The sequence below is a fragment of the Lutzomyia longipalpis genome, chromosome 1 (genome assembly GCF_024334085.1).
Source record: "Lutzomyia longipalpis isolate SR_M1_2022 chromosome 1, ASM2433408v1".
NCBI classification, from domain to species: Eukaryota; Metazoa; Arthropoda; class Insecta; order Diptera; family Psychodidae; genus Lutzomyia; species Lutzomyia longipalpis.
In genome coordinates, this window is record NC_074707.1 from 41,493,719 (window position 1) to 41,507,924 (window position 14,206).

Genomic DNA, 14,206 nt, shown 5'->3' on the forward strand with positions numbered 1-14,206 from the left:
TGCTTGGTTTGATTTTTTTTCTTATCCATCCATTTTATACCCTCTTTTCAACGTCCCAAATCAAATGAAATCACAAAAAAACGTGGGGGTGTGGTCCGTAGACAAAATATGTATACAAAAGGATGTTGCCAGGGGGGGGGGGGGGTTTGGGGTTGCCCATTGGGCCAGGGCGACAAGTTGATTTTATGTTGTAGTTGTTTGTTGTTGTGAAAATGTGCTCACCTTTATGAAGAAAAAAGCATGGGCATAGGTATATCGAAGTCCGTATCGGTGAGCATCTTGCACGTTTCTGCCTCGCTGTAGGGGAAGTCAAGATGGCTGCCGGAGCTGCTGGAGTTCGTCTCGAGGTTATCATAGGAGTCTATTTGGAAGTCCATGGGCTCAATCATGGCATTGAAGTCTCCCATTTCGGCCCTATCGCTCTCCTGCTTGATCTCACTGAACGTATCCGTGTGGTAGTTATTGTTGAGCTGGTTCTTATCGCAGATGGTGGCATTGAGGTTTGCATCATTGGACGTGAGCAATTCACTCAGGGTGTCCTGTTCAAATCCATTCGCACCTGTGCACTGGGAGGGTGGGCGTGTAATATCATCGGGATACTTCTTCGTCGTGACCCCATTGAACATTGCCCCGTTGCTGTAGAAGTATGCACCCTGCTTTGGTACCTCAATGTACCGTGTCATGAGATCAATCGAAATATTCTTGTTATCCTCGGCGCAGAATGTCTCAAGGAGGTCATTTGTGTCCGCAAATGAATCATTCTCGAGGAACATTTTGGCGTCATTGTCAAAGAGGCGTTGCTCCGGATCGAACATTCGGTCCGTCTGTGTGTCCGCTGCCACAGCCAGGGAGCTATCCTCGTAGAACGTGGCACTTTCGGGTGAATTGGGGATATGCTCGTTGCCGTCCATGCTGTACACCTGCGGACCCGTAACGGGGTCACCTATCGCATAAATCTGCCCCTGATTCGCAGCCGCAGCCACCCCATTGCGTGCTATTAGTTCCGTAATTGGACTAAGACGTATGCGCGTCTTGGCTGGACTGCGACTATTGTTGTTCGTATCATTCTTCAGGACTCGCTGTGAATTGCGCCGGGTTGCCTTGCGCACTCCACTCAGTGGAGGTGAACGCGACGTCGAAGCTGGCGAACCCGTTGAACTGGGGGAACCTACCGAAGATGGGGATGGGGCAGATGGATTGGCCTTTGTTGGTTTATTCTGCTTCTTCTTCGGACGGTACTTATAGTTGGGATACTCTTGCAAATGCAACTTCCTCAATCTCTCAGCTTCCTCAATGTAGGGCTTCTTATCCTCATCCGTAAGTGCCTTCCATCGGGCACCGAGGCTCTTTGAGATCTCGGCATTGTGCATATCAGGGGTTACTTCTGTTATTTTACGCCTTTCAATCTGACTCCATACCATAAAAGGGTTCATTGGTCGCTTAATGTGACCTGGATGGTGTTTCTTTGTCTGCAATGGCAAAGAGAAAGGGAAGGTGTTTCTTTAGATCTAAATGTCAGGGAAGTTTTGGGGTTGAATGTAATTCAGATTTTTAAATTTAAGCCTTTAATTGTTCTTCATTCAAATCGGTTTAAACGAATTCGGTTAACGTAGTTTCGTTTTGTTGGAGTTCGTAAAATTCGGAATTTCTTTAAAAAATCTTTTAAAAAAACGGATTTTCACAGTAAGATTTCAAAACAAAAATTAAATCTCTATTAAGCTTAAGTATAATCATAAAGTTTTTGTTGATCTATAAAATTTTTTGTTAACGTAAATTCGCTTTGTTGGAGTACGCAGAAGTCAAAAGTAAAAAATCAGAAGCTCGTTAAAAGTTGATCCTAGTTTAAAATCAGATAAAAAGTAAGCAAATTCATTAAAATCTTAATATTAAAGAAATAAAATCATTGGCCTAAAAGTACTCGTTCACGTAGATAAAGAGTATTGGAGTTGGCAGAATTCAAAATTAACGAATTCAAAAACCCGTTAAGAGTTGTTTGAGAAATCTAACTTGAATAAGCAGATATAGATAATTATGTAAATTAATTTATGTTTATTAAAATCAATAAATTCATTTAAAACGATTCCAATAAGCATAAAATTTATATATTTTTCCTTGAAGGCAAGAAAAATTGTATCGAAAAACGGCGACATTTTATCAATATTTACACTATCAGTGTAAACAATTTGAAAGCACAAGCTAGTGGCTGCCCCCTGGTGATTTCCAATCATCACACACACCGATTTGTTTGCAAAAAGCCCATGAGGAGCACTTCACGATACACCCACGTAAAGAGGATTTCGCAAAAGGCTACAAACACACTGCTTGGTACCTTCATCATCGTCACACAGCCATCTCAAGGTGCTTTCGCGAGTGATTCTTCCACTTTAAATCTCAAGCGGCAACCTTGCACATTTTCATCTCGCAAAACCAGTGAGAGAGAGACTTTTAGAAAATTTTATTAATAACACCATCTATTTTATTGAGATTTCCGCATTGGTGCGGGAGGCGGGGGAGCGTCCCATGTGATGAAGATTGTTAGAAATTGGCGCCACATCATCGCATTGAGCACAAATTTATATGACAAGCAATTAAAATTGAGCAGGAGGAGAATATCGCGCGCCACCGAAGGTGATGGACTTTGCGACAATTCGCAATGTCCGGAGGTGGATTTATGGGCTAGATTTGTTGGGTGGCGCGCGCGCGATTCTAATCCGCCTGATTCGAGTTTTATCGATTTCTTTTTGGATGTGGAGTATGCAGCAAGAAGCCAATCTTGGCATAAAAGAAGGGGGGCTCTCTCCGTGAGTAAATGCAGAGCTATGGGAATAATCGTCAGTTGGGTTTATTTCATTCGTGTTTGTGATTTATACGCACGCAAATCGAGGCCACGAACATATAGCGTTTCCACATATACGGGTGGCAGAAGGACAAGTGATTTCACTTCCTCATTTTAATGGGAATTTCTGCTCTAAAGACAAACCAGACAAGCACACAGACTTTCTGGTGTTTTTGGGGGCTTTGGTGCAACTCCTTTGGAATTGGGTGTAAATGGGAAATTTTTACGGAAGATTCTTATTCTTTTCTTTGGTGCTTTCTTGGCCATTTCTTGGCTAAGAAAATCCCGCTGAGAGAGATTCTCTTGATTCCCTCTAAAATAGCCGCATTATAGCGGCTAGATTGTGGCTGTGATCTCTGGAAAGTCAGCCCCCTCCGTATATAGGATGTAGCAAGAGCGCGGGCATTGCATTAAATCCATCATGGTTTGAGGAGCAGACATGTCGCGATGGAATCGTGCAACGACCAAAAGAACATCATCAGTAAATCATGGAGACATCTTGGAATTTTATGATGAGAAGAACTCACCATGAAATTGAACTATTAAAGTTGCGCAATTTAATTGAATTTAATTTCACGTTTCTCTCGTACATTATCATACACAACGGAGGAGGAGCAGGGCCCGGTGGTGGGTTCCAGAGACAAGTATGGCAGAGAAAAAAAATTATGCAATTTTCTTGCGGCCTCCCGGACTCATGGGAATTTTTCTTCTTTTAGCACCAAACAGGGAAGTCGCGCACAAATTTATCACCAAACGTGAACGCAAACTGCGGGGTCGCATCTATACGCATATATCTCTCGCGCAAAACCCACCCATCCCAAACAATTCCGTCTTCCGCCACCACATTTTATCATTCTCACGCGTCAAACATGGCAATTTGAATAAGTTGGTTTGTGCTTTTTTTTCCTCCTTCTGATAAATTATTTAAGTCGCGCGCGCGTCTCTAACAAAGTGCAGGGTACTCCCGCGTCCACATATAATCGCCAAGGTTGCCCGCTGTGAGTAATTTTTTATTTATTATCATTATTTAATCAATCACAATACTGTGAGTGGAATTTAATTCGATTTTGATTGAAATTCGAGAATTGTTCTCTACCCCTCCTCCCAGTATGAAAACTTCCTGTGTGTCGCAAAGGGGGTTAATTGTAGGGATTCCAATGAGGCAAATACGGGAGATGGGGGTGAAATGTCAAAATAGTAAAAGGTCAATGCTTGAGCGTGTGCATGGGATTTACCATCAAACATTTGAAGGGGAACCGAAAGGTTAAATTGACATGAGTTTTCACGATGTTGTGAGGTTTTTGAAAACTAATAGCCTTAGATTAATTTCTGGCATGTTGCAGGGTAGGACGTATGTAGGGTCTGACTAGTCGAGTGGCGGGGATTTAGATGATAAAGGTCAAGGTCTAGGGAAAATTCGATTGGTTCAGTTTGAAGCTTTTGAGTTGGGATGAATTTATCTTTGAAGACATTTTCTAAAAATAAAAATTCTGATTTTTTCCAGCGACGTTTTAACAATTTTTTTTTATCATCTTTTAGCTGTTCTATTTACAAAAAATAACTTTTGATATTGCAATGTATCAAAACATTTTTGCAAATTAACAGAGACAAGACGTGATAATAAATTTTCCGAAACGTCGCTGGATAGAAGAAAACAGCGGCTTTTTAGCTGTTTTTTTTCACCAATAATTTTCCAATTATTTTCTCTACATGAAAATGATTAATCATTAAAGTTTCTCAATAAAAAAAAAATATTTTCTTCTTTGAAAAAAAATGTAATCTTCCTAAATAAAAATTCCCGAGCTTTCCAAAAGCTTTCATAAATTTAATTAAACCCTATTTTGCAAACCATAAATAAGGGTAATTTAGAAATTTAATGAACCCTTAGAAATTCCCAAATGCCTATTAAACTCCCAAAAGCCTAAAAATATTCTCTAGAAACCTAAAAATTCTCAAAAATTAACAACTTGTAACCAGGAAGTGGCTCTGTTTGCTTGTAATTTGGATTTCCGTCGACAATTTCGTTCAATTCCTGAGATTTCTTCATTGTGTCCAATATGTATGAAAAACAAGAAATTCTCGCAAAGTTGCGAATTGTGCGTACATCCGCAATGTTTGGATGGAAAATTCCGTGAGCTGTAAATTTTTCCCCTCCGTTTAAAGTGCTAAATACTATACTCTAATTTCTCAACAACCATACATCATCGAGATAATTTTTCTGCTGAATCTCACCCGTCTCGTGAATCATCCGCGGCTAATTAATTCCCTTACACCACACACCACACACAGAAGCAGCAGTATAGGGCGCAAAGGGTGCGTATATCGGAGCCCCTTGGGGGTGGATTACGCGTCAGGATATTCGAGCAAGTCGTAAAATATTGTAATTATTCTAATACCCCCGCGTATTTGGGGTGGATTTTCTTGAGTCCCTCATTCATGGCGTTTTCCTTCTTTGCGCGAACTGTTGCTGGATTGCGGGGGAGTGGGGGAGATGGTGGTCAGGTAGATTTGTCATAATTAGTGTGAAGCACGCGATGTCAGTCAACTCCGATGGTCTCACAAATACCTTGCCCAAGTGCGACATTGGGCTCCCGAGGGGGTTGTGCGTTACAATTTACGCGCGTGGAAAATTGTCCGACATATCCAGCGGTGTATTTTTCCACCCCTAGGGGGCTGCAATTGCAACATAGAGGAGGGAAGGTTTTTGAAATATATTCAATTGCACACTGCGCGCGAAAAAAAATCCAACAAACGTGCGCAGATGAATTACGGTTATACCTGGCGGTGATCAATTACTAATAACCTACAAATTGTCTTTCCCTCCAAGACAGCAGCACCCATAGAAAGAGAGAGAGACCAACTCTAAGATGCTCTAGTCATACACCTATTATCCCCTTAGTTACACTTAATTCCATCAATTCTCTCATCCATATATAATAAAAAACATACATAATGTATTATATTTTTCTCTCTTAGCTATGCAATCTCCAACCAAGAAAAAAAAAGAAGGCATCGCAAGATCTCAAGAAGAGATCCATGGAAATTTCTCTGAATCTCTCGCACTCGAAAGTCAAGAAGAGTTTTGTTAGAAAATTACACCTGGAGAAGCCTAATCATCGAGACGAACGAGAAGAAAAGATAGGTGATGTGAAAAAGAAGAAATAAATAAAAAATGAGTAAAGTTAATTTTCATTCTGTGGTTTCTCAGCCCGAAAGAAGAGAACATTGAGCATCTCATATATGAAAGATTTCCGAGAGGCCCCCCGATACAACAACAAATCACCATGTTAGACAAAACGGAAATAGTGTGAAATAAATGTTTCGAGATCATTAATTTTATTGTGGTTATATATTTTTTTCTACCGCCGCTTCTCCCGCAATTCCACACTGAAGAATTTTCCGAGGTGTACGCCAGGGTGCGAGCAGAAAATTAATTTTTACAAGATATTGCTATACGGTAAATTATTGGGTGTATTTAAAAAGCAACAAATTTTCGACAAAATTAAGCAATTAATCTAACACCCATCCACTTTATGGTCTTCTTATACGCAACTTTTATTTTCGTGTGAAATATCGCCTCATGCGCGAGATTCCCTCTGTCAAACACAAAATTCTTCTTCATGCACTTGGCCCCTTGACGAATCCACAAAAACCAACAGAGAATTTTCCTTCTATAACTTTCCACAACTTTCCTTTTGCACTTTTCCGCATGTTGGGTGAAAATAGTGAGGAGAATTTTCACTGGTTTTGGTCGTAAATTAATCAACATTCGTTGTCATAAACACTTCATTGCAGCCTAGTGCAATGTATTAATGATAGTGCGCAGGAGATCCTGGATAAACTTTCAATGTTTTCGCACAATTTACGAGCTATTTTTGCCACAATATGCCCCCTATTTTCCCGCTTTTTCTCTTTTCCTCTGGTGGAGGAGTTCAATCACTCAACTTTCCCATTTGTTGTCCTTTTAATACCGCCACGGTGAGAATTTAATATCACCACAGAGGATATTTTGGGAATTTAGAAATGAATGGGTTACATTTCTTAGAAAATTTGTGACTAAAATTGATTTTTTTAGAGTAGAAAGAAAAATCAGAAAATCTACGGAAAACTATGTCTGAATCCCTAATTATGAAGTCATAATTCTGTCAGAGTTTTCAACACAAGATGTCTTTTTCAGTGGCTGTGAAGAAAAGTGATTTTCCGAATTTTCTTGTACTTTTCACATTGGCTGAAAAACCTTCTTTAAATTAAAATATTTATCATTTTTCTCAATAATTTGTTTTTCTAAGAAATACTCTTTCTCGTAAATCGAGAAAATTGAAAAGACTAAACGTATTTATAATTTTTGACATGTTCTTCCAACATAACAACCCTCACATTCGAATGATTTTTCTTCCCAAAAATATTAAAGATTTTTTTTTTCATTAAAACAAATTAAAATCCCAACGCCAAAAAAAACTGTAACACTACTCGAAATTCATTTAGCTATTATTTTAAAGCAATATTTCGTAAATTTCCCATTAATGACCTTCTTGTACCTTGCATCATATCCCACGGCGCGAAGAAAGTCAAAATGCGAATTGAAACTTCGCAAGGTGACAGAGAAATTAATAGCTCTTCGGCAAAAATCTCAATTGCTAGGATTTTTTTTTCCTCATCATGGCGAAAAAAAAGATCTAACAATAAACCCTAATTATGGTGTGGGCCTCGCGTTATTTTCATAAATTAATTCATTTTAATTGGCTCCGTCACTATTGCCCAAAAATATCTCTGATGGCCTTGTCATGGTCTCTCTTGTTTTTTCCGTGGCCCGCCAGAGAATTTGAAAACAAGACGAGAAAAAATCCACCAGCGAGACTCAATAAAATCGAAAAGAGCTCTTTTTTGTGCCCCGTTTGGTGGAACATCTCTTGGGTAAATTTTGTAATTCGGTGTGTAATGTTGGATAGGAATGAAGCAAAAAAATCCCAGAGTGGTGGGGTACACGCGGTTTTCTCGGCCATATCGGGCAACACATCATTAATTCCTTCCCGCATGGTAATCAAAAGGCGCACGTTTTGGCGGGAGATTGCTTGCCGGTGGGCAATTTTTTGGCGGGAGAGAGGCGGAAGGTGGCAATTTTGAGGCATGTTTAGGCCTGAAAAATTGTAAGTGCCAACATGCCTGGAAAAAACATCCATAACATACTCATGTGGCCCCAAAGTAAATTAAATTAAACGTGTGAAATATGGATTAGATGGAAATTAATTTAATTATATCTAACCATTCTACCCAGGGCAGTAGTTTTTCTTTCCGCAGAGAAATCCCTCGACAATTAAGTGGGGGGGAACTGTGTGCAGTGCGAAAAAAAAGCAAGAGTACTCATGAAGAACCAACAATTTATCGCGCTTCTTATCACCTGACTCGCCTGCATTTGATACGGATCTCTCATATATGTTGGAAAAAAGTGCATATAAGTAAGTCAGGTGCAATGGGAGGGAGAGACGAGCGGGCACCCCTCCCCGCACCACACTGGAGAGTCATAATGTTAGGAAAAATGCATCATGCAATCGTGACGTGTCACCACTAAAGTCGAGAATTATGCACAACATTTTTTTTTCCTTTCCTTCTCTCCGTACTCCGCACTCTGTATAAACAGCTAAACTAGCTAAACATAAATATTTATACGCCACAATCACGTATTGGGCAACGCTGCAACTTTAATTGTTATTACTAAAATGCTAAATTTATTAAATGTGCGATTTTTTTCTTCTTCTTCTCTTTCTGCATCAAACACTTTTGCTTTGAGGAGGTGGGTACACCGTGTTATGTTGGAGAAGTGCTAACACAGATAGCAATTCACCATGAAATGATTTTGATTTGTATCTTGAACTCACTTTGACTTTTATAGTGCGAATTTTCTAATGTATGTACTTCCACATATAGCCCTAATGTATATTTTTCTGCTGCAGCAGTAGTGGGAGCCAAAGTGGGGAATACTTCCGGTTTATGGTTGCGTTTCCGCTTAAAGGACTTTTAATTGCAAAATTTATAGTGATATAAATCAATCTAAAAGGTGATTTCAATGTTAAAAGAAATTAAAAGACGTTTATCTGGAAAGGAGTTTATTCATTTTGAGTTAATTTCAAATAGACATTTTTTTAAGACACACAACTGGTAAAGAAAATCTTCTAGAGAACTTAGAGAACCAATAAAACATCCAAGAGATCCCAAATTTCAACAGAGAGATAGAAAACATTGAATAATGAGCTATGATGCATATGCTTCATGAATATAAAATACACTGAAGGCGTGGTTTTCAAGTAAATATATTTGTGAATTTTCTAAATAATCAATTTTGGCTTTTTCCAAAGGTTTTTTAAATTCCCATAAGATTTTCTCTATCTAGCAATATATTTTTTTTTGAATTATATCTCAAATGATTCAAAATGAATAAACTCCTTCTCCATAGCAATATATTTCTCGATTTTTCCATTCAATTGGACACAAAATCATCTTAAAAATTTATCAAAATCACGGAAAATCATCCAATTTGCAACATAGTTTCTCACAAATCATATAATATCTCGAACTGAAGTACCCTTCCCTCCTCCCCCATCATTGCTATACATTCAGTAGAACCCATAATATGTAGAATTCCAAGAAATCCCCAAGATTCCTCGGCATGAAGTTATTTTTCCCACTGCCCCAGACATCGTCTTTGGTATTCACTCTTCTATGACTTGTATAAATATAAAAAATTCAATTCAGAGAAAATTAAATTGCATGATATGTATTTGTTCGTATGTTGATTTGCGTTTGAGGTGGATGAGGGGCGGGGTGGAGCATTTTGCATTTTGCAACAATTTTATTTACAAGACAATGTATTAAATTTATTTGCTTGCACTCACAGATCATGCAACATGCAATCGTCTCGTCATTTCTCTACCATGCTTCATAATGAAATGTGACGTTGAAATACAAAACGATCACATTCTCCAGGAGATGGGTAGTACCATACCCAACTCTTCGGGGTTGGTTGGTGCCAGCACACATGATGGCCAGCTGGAGCCATGCATGCATATTTTTGATGTAAAAAAAATTGCATCATATGCGGGAGGAAGAATCTCGATAAGATGTGTGTTAGCATAAAAAAAGGGACGTCTTGTGTGATGTTTAAGTGGAAACAAATTTCTGCTTAAATGCTTCATTTATCACTATAGCGCTTTTTTCTCTCTTTTTTCTGCCTTTTTTACATGCCTTGCATGCGCCATGTCAAATCGGTAGTGTGTTGCAATGTTTGATGACCTTCTCATCATCAAACAGCTATTTAATATTATGTATTATTTTTTTTTTTACTTCATCTTCTTCACGTTTGAGAGTCACAATTTTCGCCACTTATTCCCGCCTCATGTGTGTGCTTTAATGTGTGTCTCTTCACTACACAGCACCATGACCCTGATTGACTCACGTATCAAAGCCTGTATTTCGTCAATATAGCACCTCCATAGAGCGTCTCGCGAGTGCTTACGAAAGTGAATTTTATCACAAGCTTCACTTCCTATGGGGAGAATTTCAACAATTTCGTACACACTACGTGAGAAGTGTGAGGAAAATGCCCTGCCAGGGGTATATAATATGGATTTTCCGGCGTGAAAATTCACCTGCGGGTGGTGGAGGTGTCTTCCGAAAAACTTCAAATGGCTGTCAGGTAGTCAAACTATGTATATTATATATAATGTCTGGTAAAGGTAGTGAAAAAGGATATTATGTACAACAATTATGTGCAGAGAAAAGTTTCTAATTTATTAAAATTTTCAATTAATTGAAAAAAAAATATTTCAAGAATAGAAAAGCGTGTTAATTTTTCAGAAAAAAAGTACTTTTTAATTTGAATTTTCCAAAATTGTAGTTTCATTAAAGAATTGTAAAAATTCTATTAAAAATCAGATGTTCTTTTGGGAAAATCATATTTTTCTTTGAGCTTTTCTTCAAATCATTTGGTTTTTCTATATTTTTCAATGTTTAGCAACAATTAAATAGCTAGAAGAGCTAGAAAAAAGTCTAAAAAATGTTTTCTGATGAAAATCTGTCCTTATTGTACATAGTCTCCTTTCACTCAACCTTGAAAATCATACAATCCTGATTTGTATTAGAAAAAAAAACCCTAAAAGTCAATCAAAAAAAAGCCTAAACTATTTTCTTCGACTCCTATCTCCTAGCGCAATCTCTCGTTTCCTTTTGGATTGAGGAATTACATATACATACATTTTGAAGAAGGATCGTGAGAATTTTTCCAGAATGCTCACTGTCGCCTAAATCAATACAGCAAATTCGTAATAGGATTAAATTAATAAGCCCCCTAGTTGAAGTGATGAAAATGCACCGTCACTTTTTCCCCGATGGAGAGCTAAAAGCGCTCTTGCGCGTAGAGAGGGAAAAAAGCCACGAAGGTTTGTGATGAAGGGTATATAATGTTTGTGTCACACGATATGGGTATTTGATTGATCCGCGGTAATCCTTAATTCACAAACAACGCGAAAAACAATCAATTTGACATTGGGGAGGTTCGACCACCTTCTTTTCCTCTCCATTCGCCGGGAAACGCAGCATGGTATGGCAGCGGTAAAGCATGCGAGGAAGTAGGTATAGCTGAGAGCCCAGAGCCGAGCAGTGTAAAAGGTCACCAACGAGCACGTTCTATAATTGGATGCCATCTAATGCCTATTATATTTGTCTATTCACTTTGTCGCACTTCCAGTCACTTTTTTTTTCATTTCACGCGCTATGTTCACAAAATATGCGTCGCGTCCGAGGTCCATGGTTGGATAAATTATAGGTGTGCGCGGAGATTGGCTATGTGTAATATTTGTCCGATACGTTTGGGGAAGAGGAGACACAGCGATAGTGATCATTAACACACAAATCTATTATGCGAAGAGTGATATTTGCACAAAACGATGCTTCCCTTTCCTCAATCGCATGAATCACTTCTCCCCGGGCAACATACAACAAACTTCTTCCGCAACAGCGACAATCATCGACGAATCCAACATTATTGCACACCGCACAGCGCCCCAGTCTCTCACCTAGAGCGTCATTAGAGCGAAAAAGTGCTCTGCTCTAGGTAGGTCCTCGGATCAGTTAGCACAGGCGAATTTTTCCGCGTGTACCGTGTTGGCAATAAATCAAAATCAAGAGTCGCAAAGCACCAAATAAGGTGTATTGCCATGTTTTGCAACAATCGCGATTACTTCTGTTTTTTTTTTCAATGCTTCTTCTCTCACTCCCCATATTTACCTCATGCTTATGCTCTCAACACTCATTGTTGCCTATTTGTACTTGAAAAATTTGTGGCAGACTTGCTGTGTGTTGTTGCTTCGCAATGAAAAATCAATGTGCTTAGAAATCTCCTAATCTCGTCAAAATCTTTTCATGTTTGACTCTCTGCGGAGCCCATTATGCAAATTATGGGTTTCACTCAGAACAATTAAAATGCTGGCTTTTTGTGGTTTTTCCCTTCCAAAAAAAATATAAAATAAAACAACAACCCATGGCACAAACACATGTCAATCGACTCTGCGTTTCCTCCATTTTAGAGCCTCGGTTTACTCTTTATAAATTGAATAAATTGCGAGAATATTGTGGATTTTTTTTCACTTTGTAGGTATATTATTTATGTAGGATGGAATAGCTATGGTGTTTCCATAAATTAATAATATTTTTCTACATAATATAAAAAATTATTAAAATTACAATTTAAAAGAAAATATTAACGAGTCCTTGATTATTGAGTTCTTTTAAACGACAACTTTTAAAACATAACATAAAATTCTCATTAAAAAATATTTTTTTAAGCTTTCTTTTTCAAAGCTCTAACTTAGGTTAAAAGCTTTCAAAAAGGCATCTAATTTCCTTCAAAATATTTCATTAAAAAAACATTCAAAATAATTTTCCAGAATTATTTTTAAACACAAAAAATAATTTTTCCTAACAGATTAAATCAAATAAAAAATATAAACACCTAGACCAAACCACCTTACATAATTCCCTCTAGTCGGATATATAACTTTTAATTCACGGTGCGCCTAACATTTTCATTAAATAGAAATCAAAGCGAAAATCATTAGAAAACCTTGGCCCGTTGCTTGTTTAATAGCTGGAATACGGCATAGAAATAGCCGGAGAGGAAAAAGAGTCAGTTGTGTGGAAATCTTTTGGTATTGGTTGACTGAACTGGACTTGATTCTTGTGCCTTTTTCCAACATTAACTATTTTTTTTTCAGCTTATTATACATTATAATTTTTCGTGAGATTCACAGCTCGTATTTCGTAGAGTAGAGCAGCTCAATATCACCAGAGAGGCCTCCTAAAATACAGCAACCAAACCCCCATTTTTGTAGACCCACCCTTAGAGCATAGTTAATTGGCTTAAATTAATATCCCACCCGGAATGAGGTTCGCGCAGAAAGGAATTGCCATGGCGGAAAGGAGGCTCCATCACCCACTAAATCCCTGTCGAATTTGTAATTTAATACTTGTGCGTGTTCACAAAAATATGGAAGAAAAATTGTGAGCCCTTCTTCACGATGAAAAAAACACACCCCGAAAGAAGCGAGAAACAGACACAAGAGAAAAGTTGGAAAAAACTGCCCTAAATCCAAATCCCTCGTTTTTTTTTTCTTCTTCAAGATACACCCACACCCCCTCTGGGATTTTTTTCGGGTGTCCATGGAGAAAATCCTCTTCGAAATTCAATACTTTTTAGTGCGCGCTTGATTGTGTCCAAAATAGGGCCTCGTGTCGCCTCATTTCCATCTCCCAAAACGGCCCCGGGTTTGCGTACGCCAATCTCCTCCAGTGAAAGTAAAACTTTTAATTTCTCGCTCCTCTACGCACGATAGAATTGTGCGTTTCACGTCACTTTCGCGGGGTTTTGCGTCAAAATCACCTGACCGGATCATTGGCGAGAAATTCCGTGACTTCACGGAGGAGATATTTTTGCTCTTGGGCACAAAATGAGATTGAGAATTTTCATGAGCAATTTGACTTTGCTTGGGTGAGATGTCCAAAAAAAAACAAAGTGAGAGTACCGGAAGGTGGGTAGGTGGACTATATGGACAGGTTTATCGAGGAAATCCGATAGATGTTCTTCTCTTCTATTACATGAGCTGCCACTAACCCAGTAATGGCTTAAGTATTTAGTTTCATCTTGACTCATCATTGGGCAATGGGCATTTAGGTATTAGGTTTGCCTCATAGAGACAGTGTTGTACATACATAGTATGTAAGTATCTTCACGTTAGAAGGATTACAGGTCTTTTTCGGAAGAGCTATAATCCCATATTGAGGGCTTATGCTTTATTTAACAAGTAACAATTTCAAGGATGT

At 38.4% G+C, this 14,206-nt stretch overlaps 1 protein-coding gene across 2 annotated transcripts in view; it reads right to left on the reverse strand.

The window, feature by feature from the left end:
- The window catches only part of LOC129787382 (putative transcription factor SOX-14), a 43,815-nt gene that overhangs the window by 9,246 nt on the left and 20,363 nt on the right, over nt 1-14,206 (reverse strand). The window contains exon 3 of one of the 2 annotated variants that reach the window (XM_055822919.1): nt 223-1,469. In XM_055822919.1, the coding sequence (XP_055678894.1) occupies nt 225-1,469 (1,245 nt within the window). In that variant the 3' untranslated portion in view covers nt 223-224. Of the gene's footprint in view, nt 1-221; nt 1,470-14,206 lie in introns of those variants that run through there. The other variant, XM_055822918.1, reaches the window with a different exon arrangement.